The sequence below is a fragment of the Mobula birostris genome, chromosome 9 (genome assembly GCF_030028105.1).
Source record: "Mobula birostris isolate sMobBir1 chromosome 9, sMobBir1.hap1, whole genome shotgun sequence".
Taxonomy (NCBI): Eukaryota; Metazoa; Chordata; class Chondrichthyes; order Myliobatiformes; family Myliobatidae; genus Mobula; species Mobula birostris.
In genome coordinates, this window is record NC_092378.1 from 38834173 (window position 1) to 38847292 (window position 13120).

General features: G+C 40.4%; 1 protein-coding gene across 8 annotated transcripts in view; it reads left to right on the forward strand.

Annotated features, from left to right (window-relative positions):
- LOC140202693 (receptor-type tyrosine-protein phosphatase zeta-like) overlaps window positions 1–13120 on the forward strand; it is a 307307-nt gene that overhangs the window by 76284 nt on the left and 217903 nt on the right. For all 8 annotated transcript variants that reach the window (XM_072267863.1, XM_072267860.1, XM_072267866.1 and 5 more), the window contains one exon: window positions 1415–1480. In XM_072267863.1, the coding sequence (XP_072123964.1) occupies window positions 1415–1480 (66 nt within the window). The remainder of the gene's footprint in view (window positions 1–1414; window positions 1481–13120) is intronic.

Here is a 13120-nt window from a genome sequence, read left to right on the forward strand (position 1 = left end):
GATCTGAGCAAGCTCTGCAGATCTCAGATGCTGTGACAACTCATGCTAGCTTAACCTGCTATCAAAGCTTTCTGACATTGAATCCTTATGAAAGTCACTGACATTTGGAGACTTTGAAAAGCTATTGAAAATTAATTTTGGTATTCATCGTTTGAAAATTCATAAATTTTTCAAGTCTGTTTTTGTGTTTTAGTAAAATAATGAAGAACAATTGTTAATGTAATTCACCCAAAAAAATATAAGTTACTTGTTACTTGCCTCTTCTCATGTTGAAATAGATGGTATTGCTTGATCCATGCCTGGAAACCAGCATTGGCTCAGCAAGTAGATTTCCCAGTGCTCCTCTGGATGAACTACACAGTGGTGCTTTACCACTGGATTTCGTGAGGACGGCAGTCAGAAACACCTCAGGAAATATTGGATTTCCAATTCCGCATGCACTTGAATGATGGTCCTGATATTCCTCATTGTTATGGGAGAAGATTCTGTGCTATTACTGTAGGACTAATTCTGGCAGATGCCTTTAGGTATTAAAGCAAATGGCCCAAGTGCTTTTAATACCATACATTAAAACTGCTTCAAATTGATATTACACTTATTAACCATCTCAAATCAATATGTTGTGCTTGAATTATATCTTTTATTTCTGAAAAATTTATAAACTTATCCCCACATCTTGCAGTACCAGCTATATTTGGGTTGAAAGGCAAAAGGGTCATTTGTTGCTAGGTCTGAACTAGTACTCTTCTTGTTGGCTTGGAGGCCATTGGTGATGTTCCCTTGATTAGACTCCTGTGAAAGAGCTCGGCTCTTGCATTTCCTGTGAAATGATTTTACCAAGAAGAGGGAGTTAGTAGATTAGAATACTAAACCTGTATCTTATTTATTTTTAGCTTTGATTTGTAGAGGTTTGGTTTATAAATATAACTGCATGATAAAACAGAGTGGAGTTTTAAAGTCTTTCCCTCTGGGTGCATCCATGTGTTTCCATTTAGTGTCGCACAACTGAGTTGCCTTTCAAGCATTATTTTCCAGAATGCATTATGATTTAAAATACAATTGTCTAGAAATGTCATTGATTAGTATTTGTTTATTAGTTGCTAACTGCCCAAAATTTGATTTTATATACCTTGAGTAGGTTGCCTTCTTAATAATTTCCAGAACTGCAACCATTGCAAAATTTGTATCAGTTCTTACTCCTATAGTTACAATAGCATAAATTCTCTGGTTTACTTTAAAAAACACAAATAATTGTTTAGCTTTGTTAGCAATAGTTGCCGTGGAATACTGTTTAGGTGTTTTTCTTGTTCCTTGCTTGGTATTTGGCAACAAGTTTTTTTTTAAAATTATAGGATGTAATGTTTCAATTGCGTTGCCTTTATTCTATTATAACACTTTTTTCTCCATTCTGCAGATATGATACATGGATTTTACAGACAACAAAATAATTTATTTGATGATGTGGATTGGTCATATTCTGGTAAGCACTTCATTTTACATAATTTATTAACTCATGTGAATCGATCTAGTCTTGAAGCACAAGATTACAAGTTTTGAATTACAGAAGCCTAATTTGATTCAAGCAAGGTACAATGGTGCAATCTAACTTTTAATTATAACTCTGTTCTTATTCCACAACATTGCAAGGTGAAAGCTTTTCTTTGTCTGTGACTAAAATTGTTTTCTTAAAATGAACAATTTCCATTTCAAAAGGATTAATTTTCAAACATGTTTGCCCATTCATGTAGCGATGATGTTGTCAGTTTTAGAAGTATGTTCCTGTTAGATAGCAGAATGCTAAAGCACATTTCTCCTTTGACTACAGGCTGGTTACACATATTCATTCTATTTAGGAAATTACTGCTACAGAAATATCTGGCTAAGAGTTTCATAGCTTTCCAGCCAACAAAATACTCCATCATAGTAATTGCCTACTTCTAACTCAAAACCATTGCATACTTCTGCCCCGGTGCAGAGCCTTCATCTATTTTGTGATAACAATGGCAGACATCCAGTGCTCACTTGGTCAGCCACTTAAACTCAACCTTTCATGAACTTGACGATATCCAACACTCCATTGCTTGTGGCCTAACCTACTCCAGTTCACCCATTACCCCAGCGTTTATCATGAGAATTTACTGCGCTTGTAAGGTGGCTGATGTTAGAGCGGTGGAGTGACCAAATTAACTTTCTACATCAATATTCCTTTTTAATACATTTCTTAAACCACATTGCAGTTATATTATAAAACCCTTCCTGCTTGTGCATAATGGAAATAGTTATCTATTTATATTGGAAGCCAACATTTGTTGCACATTTGAAATGAGTCTACAGTCTCTGTTAATCAACACTCAGTACATAATCTGAATGCCAATTCCATTCATAAGTCACTTTTCATGTAGCAAAACAGAATTCTGTGTATTCTGGTTGAATACTGACATGGGGAAAAATAAAGTTAAAACTATGAAATAATTGTGTTCACTTTTTCCTGCTTTCAGACCCTCTTCCTTAACTAAGAGTATGTAGCATTGGTCAATATTCAACAGAATTGCATAGTTAATGCTGAAAGATTTATATTTGTGCAGGTGGTGCAATGTGCTCCTGGTAAATTTGCTATTATGTGATGCATTCAATCATAGCGCTATTTTTCTCAAAAACTGAAAAGTTTAGGACAGTATCGAAAATGCAGCATCACCCATGGTCTGGAAAAGAAAAACAAAAAAGAAATTGCTGGAAGAGTACAGTGAGTCAAGCAACATCTATGGTGGTGGCTTGGAGCATCAAAATGTATGATGCCAACAGCATGGATATTGTGAATAATTGGATTGAGACTCCATATCAGATACGAGAGTGGAGAAGGATGAAAGCTGGTATAAAGAGAAGAGGGGGAGTGATGTCTTGGAGATGGGGTGGGGAGATCTGGTAGCTGATAGACTGACCAACGAAGAGTGAAGGAGATGGTCAGAAAAAAACAGAATGAGGTGAGTGGGAAGTGGGCTTGGGGTGTCATTGGAAAGGGAAGACAAGATGTATGAGGAGACACAGCCAAGTGATACCAAACTGCAGTTTGAAAGTTGAGACAAAAGATAGACTGGAGATGCTGGAAAATCTAGAGCAACATACACCAAACGCTGAAGGAATTCAGTGGGCCAGGAAGTATCTTTGCAGGGAGATAAACAGTGGATGTTTTGGGCTGAAACTCTCCATTGGTCCTGATGAAGTATCTCTGCCTGAAACGTTGGCTGTTAATTTCCTTCCATAGAAGCTGCCTGACCTGTTGAATTTGTTCTGCATTTAATGTGTGTTACTCCAGTCTGAAAGTAGAAGGAGGCCTTAAGGGAAAAGAGGAAACATGTTGGGGTGCCGGAATAGAATGACCTAAACCTAGAGATATTCAGTATAGGACTATAATCGGAGATGTTCGAAACATCTTGCTTTTGATTCTGGATAGCACGGTGTGTAGGCAGATCCGGCAGAATTTAAAAAAAGAATCAAAAATCACTAAAGTATCAATAAATAATGTAAGAAACGAAGGAACTAAGTCTGCAGAATTAAATAAAAGTGAGGCTATCAGCGAACAGCATTGTAGTGGAGTACACCTGTCAACAGCTTCTGGTAACCACATGGGCACTTGAATGGAGAAATCCTGAAGCTGTCATCAGTAAGACTCTGCTGCTGTACACTACATGGTGAACCTTTGTCCAGCAGAAATAATTGCTTCAAAAACACTTCAGATTTTTATTCCTTCTTCTGATAATCATTGTTGGAGTTACGAGTTTTTAATGACAAGCAGATTTCAATGCTGTTTCATAACCCCTCTGGCTCTAATAAGCTGCTGAGCATAGTATCATTTCATAAGACAAACTATGGAAATCCAAATTATTTATGAAAGATGTTATTTATATATCATTGGTTGATTAACTTTTCAGCTTCTACCCGAAATCTCATTATACTTTGATATTTATGTTCTTCTCCACAAAATATTTTAAAAGTTACTGAAATAATGTGCTTTCCTAAGAATGCCTAGTGCGTTTGATGAACCCCAATGATCCCCTAAAGCTGTTGCCAGTGGGAACAGGAAAATCTAAGTTCAAATTTCTAAATCTAAATCTAGAGATTTTTTTGATCTCTGCGAGCGACTGTTTTGATATGGGTTGCTACTGCGGAAGGAGAGAAATGAAAAAGAGACCATTTGTGAATCAGCATGATTTTCCTGACATTGAGTGTGAAGGATCTGGATTTCAAACCTTTATTACCAAAGCAGGACAGATTTTAACTTATGGGTATGCATTCACATCAAAATTAGAAATGTTATAAATTATAAGTAGGAAAGCTGAATTATTTAAATTGAGCTAAATCCAGTTTTGGTATGAAGAAAGAAGGTGGACAATAAAATAGTATATCACTATAATTGACCATAGTGGTTCCAATTCAATAAGTAGACAGTGAAAAATGTGATGATTTTCCTTCAGTTTATAATACCTCAGCTCATTTCTAGGAAGTGCTGGGTAACCAATGCTGCTTAATCAGCCTTCTGTGGAACATATAGAAAGCTAGTACATGGAGTTTTCCTGTCCTAAGCAGGCATTATATTATGGTTTCTTGCTATGTCCCATTGTATGTACACTGGAGCTCAACAGCAGGCTGGGGAGATTTTGCTAATTCTCTTGTTTTAACATCTGGGCACTTCTCGCTTCTCTGAATCTACCCTGTTTTGGGTGTTGAGACATTCTTAAATCTTGATTTTTCCCTGAGATCCCCCCCATCGTAAGACCATAAGGTCTCGGAGCAGAATTAAGCCACTTGGCCCACCTTGTCTGCTCCACTATTTCATCATGGCTGATCCATTTATTCTCTCATCCCCAATCTTCTGACTGCCCCCCTCCCCCCTGTATCTCTTCATGCCCTGACCAATCAAGAATCTATCAACCTCTGCCTTAAGGAGGGAGGCAGCAGAAAGGAAGTTATAAACCAGTTAGTCTGACCTCAGTTGAGGAAGACGTTGGAGTTAATTGTTAAGAATGAGGTTACAGATTACTTGGTGACATAGGACAAGATAGGACAAAGTCAGCGTGGTTTCCTTAAGGGAAAATCTTGCCTGACGAACCATTTGGAATCCCTTGAGGAGATCATACATAGGATAGATAAAGGGGATATAGTGGATGTTGTATATTTGGACTTTCAGAAGGCCTTTGACAAGGTGCCACACATGAGGCTGTTTACCAAGTTAGGAGTCCATGGTAATGCAGGAAAGTTATTGGCATGGTTAGAGCATTGGTAGGAGGCAATGTGTGGGAGTAAAAGGATCTTTTTCTCGTTGACTGCCAGTAAGGATGTTTCCCAAGATGGAGGAGTCTAGGACAAGAGGGCACAGCATCAGGATAAAGGGGGGGGGGGTCCATTTAAAACAGAGATGCAAAGAAATTTCTTTTGCCAGAGGGTGGTGAATTTGTGGTGTTCTGTTGGGGTCGATGTTGGGACAGCTTCTTTTGATGCTGTATATAAATGATTTAGATGATGGAATAAATAGCTTTGTTGCCAAGTTTGAAGATGATACAAAGATTGGTGGGGGGCAGGAAGTGCTGAGGAAGCAGGTAAGCTGAAGAAGGACTTAGACAGATTAGGAGAATGGGCAAGAGATTGGCAAATAAAATACAGTGTTGGAGGATGCATGGTCATGCACTTTGGTAGTAGAAATAAATGTGCAGGCCATTTTTTTAAATGGAGAAAATCCAAAAATCTGAGATGCAAAGGGACTTGGGAGTCCTTCTGCAGAATACCCTAAAGGTTAACTTGCAGTTAGAGATGGCGGTGAGGAAGGCAAATGCAATGTTAGCATTCATTTCAAGAGATCTAGAATACAAGAGCAAGGATGTGATGCTGAGGCTTTATAAGGCACTGATGAGGCCTCACCTTGAGTATTGTGAACAGTTTTAGGTTCCTCATCTAAGAAAAGATGCGCTAGCATCGGAGAGGGTCAAAAGGAGGTTCACAATGATGATTCCGGGAATGAAAGGGTTATCATACAAGGAATGTTTGATAGCTCTGGGTCTGAATTCACTGGAATTTAAAAGGATGAGGGGTGATCTCATTGAAACCTTTCGCATGTTGAAAGACGTAGACCACGAATAGATGTGGGAAGGGTGGGGGAGTCGAGGACAAGAGGGCACAGCCTCAGGATAGAGGGGTGTCCATTTAAAACAGAGATGTGGAGAAATTTCTTTAGCCAGAGGGTGGTGAATTTGTGGAATTTGTTACCACAGGCAGCTGTGGGTGCCAGGTTGTTGGGTGTATTTAAGGCAGAGCTTGATAGGTTCTTGATTGGACATGGCATCAAAGGTCATGGGGAGAAGGCTGGGGAATGGGGCTGAGGAGGGGAAAATTGATCAGCTATGATTGAATGGTAGAGCAGACTTGATGGGCCAAATGGCCTAATTCAGCTCCTATGTCCTATGGTCTCAAATATATATAAAGACTCTGTCTCCACAGCTGCCTGTGGCAACAAATTCCACAAATTCACCACTCTCTGGCTAAAGACATTCCTCCTCATCTCCATTCTAAAAGAACACCTCTTTATTTTGAGGCTGCGCCCTCTGATCTTAGACACTCCCAGCATAGGAAACATCCTCTCCACATTGACTCTGTCAAGGCCTTTCACCATTCGATAGGTTTCAATTAGGTCACCTCTCATTCTTCTAAATTCCAGTGAATACAGGCCCAGCATTCCCCTCCTTATCAGATCTGCCCCCTCCATTAACTCTTTTAAGTCCGGGCTCAAAACTTACCTTTGTTCATTAGCGTTTGAATCTTCCTGATGTGGCTGATTTTTGGCTTGTGCTTAGGCTCGTGTTGTTTATTTTGTGCCTATAAGCTGTGTGCCTCGTTGTTTATACTGTATCTGTGTTTCTTGTATTTGTGATTTTTGCTACCTGTTATGGATTGTCCTGCACTTTGGTCAACATGGGTTGTTTTTAAATGTGCTTTATAAATAAATTTGAGTTGACTTGACAGAGCCATCAAACACTCTTCATCTGACAAGCCATTTAATCCTGGAATCATTTTCATGAACCTTCTTTGAACCCTCTCCAGTTTCAGCACAGCCTTTCTGAGTAAGAGCCCAAAACTGCTCACAATACTCAAAGTGAGGCCTTCCCAGTGTTTTATAAAGCCTGAACATTACATCCTTCCTTTTATATTCTATCGTAGCGAATGGACTCCAGAAAATTCATTTCACTCCACGTGATACCAAGAGCTACCATTGTCTACAGGACCATACATCATCCCAGCTGTAGTACTGAAGGCCTCCACTCCAGAAATAGTTGTATTTCCAGTTAAACCATTGTTATACCACTTTTAATAGAATATTGAAAGGACTTCTTGTATACTGAAAAATGAATTCTTAATATCCCTATGTCCTTTGTCATATCCTTTGCACTTTATTTGTCTACCTGCACTTTCTCTGCAACTGTAACACTATATTCTGCATTTGATTTTCCCTTTTTAGTACTTTGGTACAGCTTTGTATGGAATGATCTTTCTGGATGGCAAGCAAGCAAACAAACTAAAGCTTTTCACTATATTTGGGTACATCTGACAATTAAATAAATCAAGTCCATTTACAACCTGGCATATGACTGATATTGTCCTATTCACAAAAAGCATGCAAAATCTAACCTGTTTCCTCTCAATCCTTAGCAAAGTGACAGAAGCTATTGTGGACGGGGCTATAAAATGGCACTTACTCATGAATATCCTACATCCTGATGTTCAAGTTTGGATTTTGCCAGGAATACTTGGCTCCAGACTGCATCACAGTCTTACTTCCAAACTTTGGCTGAAGAGCTGAAGGTTAGAGGTGGAATGAGAATGACTGCACTTACCCTTTGCTGTTTGATTGAGTGTGTGGCCCTGGTGAAAATAAAGTTATTTAGATTCAAAAGTGAGTTCATTGTCATAACTCAAGTCCATGTATGTACACGTACACAAGGAAAAACTTACTTGCAGTGACAGCACAGTAGTATCATATAAAAGCATTCACAAAGAAAACATAAATTAAACATTAGGCACAATTTTTACAAGAAAGAAGACAACTGGACCGGGAAAAAAAGCAAGTTGTCGATGGAAAGTAGTTGTCCTTGAACCTGGTACTGTGGGACTGTACCTCCTGCCCAACAGTAGTAGTGTAAAGATGCATGGCCTAGATAATGAGGGTGTTTGATGATGAGATTGCTCTATACGGCAGTCCTCCTCTACATACTACCAATGGTGTGTGATGTATTGAGAGGTGTCAACCACCCTTTTTCTGGTCCTGTGTATCCGCATTGGCATTCCAGATCACGGTGCAACCACTCAGGATACTTGCATCGGTACAGCTGTAGGAGTTTGTTTGCGTGTTTAGTGCTAAGCTAAATCACCTTAACATCCTAAAAGGGTAAAGATGCTTACATACTTTCCTTGTGATTGTGTATATGTGCCGAGCCCAATTGAATATATTGTCATCACTCAGGAATTTAAAGCTGCTGATTCACTCCACCACTGATCCCCCAGTGTCGATAGGTACCTTTGCCCTCCTTCCCTTTGCTGAAGTCAACAATCAGCTCTTTAGTTTTACTGATGATGACCAACTGCAACCTCTCACTCAATGGTACCCCGAGGTAAGAGTTCATGTTGTCCAGTGGTCAAGAGCTGAATGAAGAGCCAGAGAACTCACATCTGCTGCTGAGCTGTCATGGCGATAGACAAACGGAAGCAGAGCTAGATCATCTCTGAGGCAGGAGTTGATTTGTGCCATAACCAGACTCTCAAAGCACCTCAGTATGGTTGACGGAAGCACTACCAGACGACTGAAGCAGTCACCACACTCTTTTTGGGCACCAGTACAATAAAACCTACTTGAAGCAGGTGAGAAGCTCAGACTGCAGCAGTGAGAAGTTGAACATGTCTGTAAACATACTGGCCAGTTGGTGCACACAAACTTTTAGAACTCAGCCAGGCGCACTGTTTCAATTGGACACTTTTTGTGGATTCACCCTCTTCAAGGTAGCCCAGACATCAGTCTCAGAGACTGAAATTGCAGGGTCATCTGGAGATATGGGGTCCTGTGTGGGTTCGCTGTCCTTGTGAAAAAGTGCATCAAAAGTTTTGAGCTCATGCGGGAGTGATGGTTCTGATGGGTTGCCATTTATGCTACCCAGTCTTGCCTGGTAGGAAGCTGTATTGTGCACGCCCTTGTACTTGGTCCAGTCCACCAACTGAAAGCAATCCTGAGCTGGCCTTCCATTTCCATAGTCCTCTTCACCAGTGCTGCATTCTTCAGTCCTGGTACACAAACAGAAGAAGCACAGCCAACTGGTTGGATTTACCAAAGTGCAGGCAAGGGCTTCCAAAATGAAACACTAGAATGGTTGGAGTCCTGCTTCAGATAAAGGAACATGGTTGAGGTATTTGGAGTTTAATCAGCCCAGCCCCAGAAGATCGCTGTGGGAGTTTCTCAGGGCAGTGTCCTAGGACCAACCCACCTCCAGCTGTTTCTTCAAGGACCTGCCTTCCATTATGAGGGCTTAAGTGATGATGTTTGCTGATAATTTCACAAAGTTTACGTTCAATTACAACTCATCAAATGAAGGAGCAAGAATTAGACAAAACCCGGTCAGGGGATGATAGTGCCAAGTTATTTTTACACCATAGAAGTGCCAGGGAATGACCATCTCCCACAAGTATATGACCACCTACCTTCTGCATTCAGTGACGGCACTGTCCAGACCCGCCACATAAAAAAGAGGTGGAATCTGTGGGCTGATGGGAAGGTTTGGCCAATTAAAAAACATGATTAGAGTAGGATTTGTATAAAAGCGATGTTATGGACATGCTGGGACAAGGGGCTTGTTTCCTTGTTATATAGGACTATAACTTCATATCAACAGATATACAATTTATTAAACACAAAATACTCAGCAGATGCTAGGGTCAAAGCATCACTCACAACACGCTGGAGGAACTCAGCAGGTCGGGCAGTATCCGTGGAAATGATCAGTCAATGTTTGGGCCGGAACCCTTCGTCAGGACACATGAAGACATTTCCACGGATGCTGCCCAACCTGCTGAGTTCCGCCAGCGTATTGTGAGTGTTGCTATATCATTTATTACCTGGATATGGGCCTTAGGGTGGTGACTCGGGTGGGACTGGGTGGTGGCTTCTACTGTAATTCCAACTTCAAAAGAAGAGTGATTTCTGAAGACAAAAGTAAGGCACTGATTCATAATGAAATCAGCTTGGTGTTTAGTCAGTTAGCAGCTGGTAACCTTGGACTCTGCAGGCCCCATCATGAACAAAGCTTCAGTTGACACTTCTGCAGATTGATTTTGACAGCGCTTAGAGTTGTATTTTCAGGCTGGCAGGCTTTAAGGATCAGCACACATAACACCTCAAAGATCACCCACATTTGCTTCTGGAAAAGGTGTTTATGGGTACTCGTTCCACCCAAGAAACCTTGGGGCAGAATCTTGGCTGTCAGCAGTCCAATGCTGTACAATGTGATGTTAAACTGGGCAGTTGATGGAATAAATGGCCTGCAACACCTGTCTATGTTGCACTTTGAAAGCCATTTAGTACCTTGGGCTTCCTGGGGAAATAAGGAAATAGCGATAAATTGATTTTTTTTTTTTTTTGTTTACTCAGATTCACACAGGACTGAGGCGTCCATTGGTCAGGGTCAACCATGGATGTTACGTACTAGGTGTCTGGATACGCAAGCCAGGGCATTACAATATAGAAAGCAAGCTGATGCCCATGTAGCCCTCTCCACGCATCTAATGAACCCAGAGACCGATTCAATTTGCACCAGCAGCATTGCAGGGGTTGCCCGTCAGCATTTAATGCAAAGTAGAACTGCCTTGAGGCCTCCAGCTCTAGATTTCTTCCTCAGGGTTTCCTCCCAAGCCTTCCCCATGACTGTGTATAGCCGCAAGGCAGTGGAGGTTTGAGATCAGAGTTTCCCTTCTCCTGGATCAGCCAGCTATGGCTGATAAGCCCCACCTGCCCAAAGTGAAGGATTTCAAGGTGCCGGTAGTCCACCTTTGCCCCTTCTTCTGTCAGTAGAAACAGTTCCACTGGGTTTAGTAGCTAAGTCACACGTGAAGGCCGGGAGCAGGACTTGGTCGTCAAAGGCTATTTCAGATGCATGCCATTGGGAGCATTTAATAGGCAGTGGGAGCTTATCCCCATTACCATCCCTGGTATAATAACCTTAAGGAGTCATAATGCGATCATCCCAGTCAAAGGAAATATATCTTGTAAAAAGTCAATTATTTCAATTATTTTGAAAGGATAATTTTTAACATCCACAAAAGCACCAGCCATTTTCTAACTTTTGTTAGAATGAAGTCAGCACAGTCTCTGTCTCTCCAGAAACTTGTTCTAACATTTGCTACATCCAGGCAGTCCATCTCATCAAAGTCAAATACAATGTCATGCCATCTAAACTAAATTAGTAATACAGAGGCCCAACATCTTACTTTAGAGCCCAGGAATTTGAATTTTGTCATGCCAGTCTGAAAACTTGAATTTGGTTTGATAAATTGGTTATGAAGCCACTGTAGAAATATTATGATTCACTAAATATCTTTCAGGAGAGGAAGTTTTTGTTATCCTTAAATAGTCTGGCTGACGTGTGTGCTCAGGCCCACAGCAGTACTTGGCTCTTAAGTGTTCTCTGAAATCGCCCAGCAATTAGGGGGAGCAGTTTTTGTTTGCATCCCAAGCAATGAATAAGCAAAAGAAGTCAACTGTACAGCTCAAATCTCCCTCCCACCAAAGATATTGATCAGTTGAAGTTACATTTTTTAAAATCCAGGTCCATGTGTATGAAGCAGTAGTCTATATGTCTTATGAGAAAAGAATGAGCAAGCTAGGGCTTTTCTCTTTGGAGCAAAAGAGGATGCAAGGCAACATCATAGAGGCATAGGTAGGGCAGCAATGGCCCATACTAAGGGTCAACCTTTTAAGGTGAATGGAGGGAAGTTTAGGAGAAATATCAGAGGTAGATTGCTTTAGCACAGGGTGGTGGCTGAACGTAGTGGTAGATGCTGATACATTAAGGACATTTAAGAGACTCTTAGAGAGGCACAAAGATGAAAGGCAACTGGAGGACAATGGGCTATGAAGAAGTAAAGAGTGAGATTGATTCTGAAGTATGTTTCTTAAAATCAGCACAACATTGTTTATCGTGGAGAATGATAAGATGATGGTTCCCATTACTGCAAGGAATGTTTGAGTTTAGTGGCGCATATGCACTCCAGAATGTGTCAGGTACATACATAAGGAAGAAAGGAATAAAAAGATATGCTGAAAGTTAAATGAAGAAAAATGTGATGTTATTTATTGATGAGGATATTGGCCATCTTAGCCAAGTAGGCTGTTTCATTATATTATGTCATGCAATGTTTCCGTTGGCTAGTTTGCTCTACATATTGAATCCATGAGATAGGCAATTTTTATAGTTTGGGAGATATTAGAAGATTAGAAAGTTTTTGACAAGAACAGGCCATTCTGCCCATCAAAGTTCCCCAAGTTTCTATTCATGTATTGTGTTGAAGAGTAACTATCAAGTTTAGACTTGGAAGTCTCTAAGGTACTACTCTCAACTACATAACTAGGTAATTTGTTCCATGTGTCCACAACTTGCTGAGCAAAGGAATGCTTCCAGATGCTAGACTGAAATCTCCCTTTAACCAATCTCCACCTGTGGCCCTATGTCCTCGTTGATGGATTAATTTTGATGTAGCACCTAGTATCCACCTTACAGGCAGTATACCATGAATGATTTTGAACACTTCTATATGTAACCCCGCATTCTACATCTACCTGGGCTAAAAAGATTTAATTATTCCAATCTTTTTTCATAGTTCTTACCCTGCAGACCTGGAATGAGTTTTGTTGTCCTTCGCTGAACTCTCTCTAGTGCCTTCACACCCCTCACAAAATATGGAGGCCAAAGCTGTACACAACACTCAAGTGCATTACACAGCTTAAGGAGAACATTTTAATATGTTTGTTGAGTTTATTATTGAAATGAAATGGGGTGGGAAAGGCAGCGAGTTGTAATTAGTGATGTGATGAGTA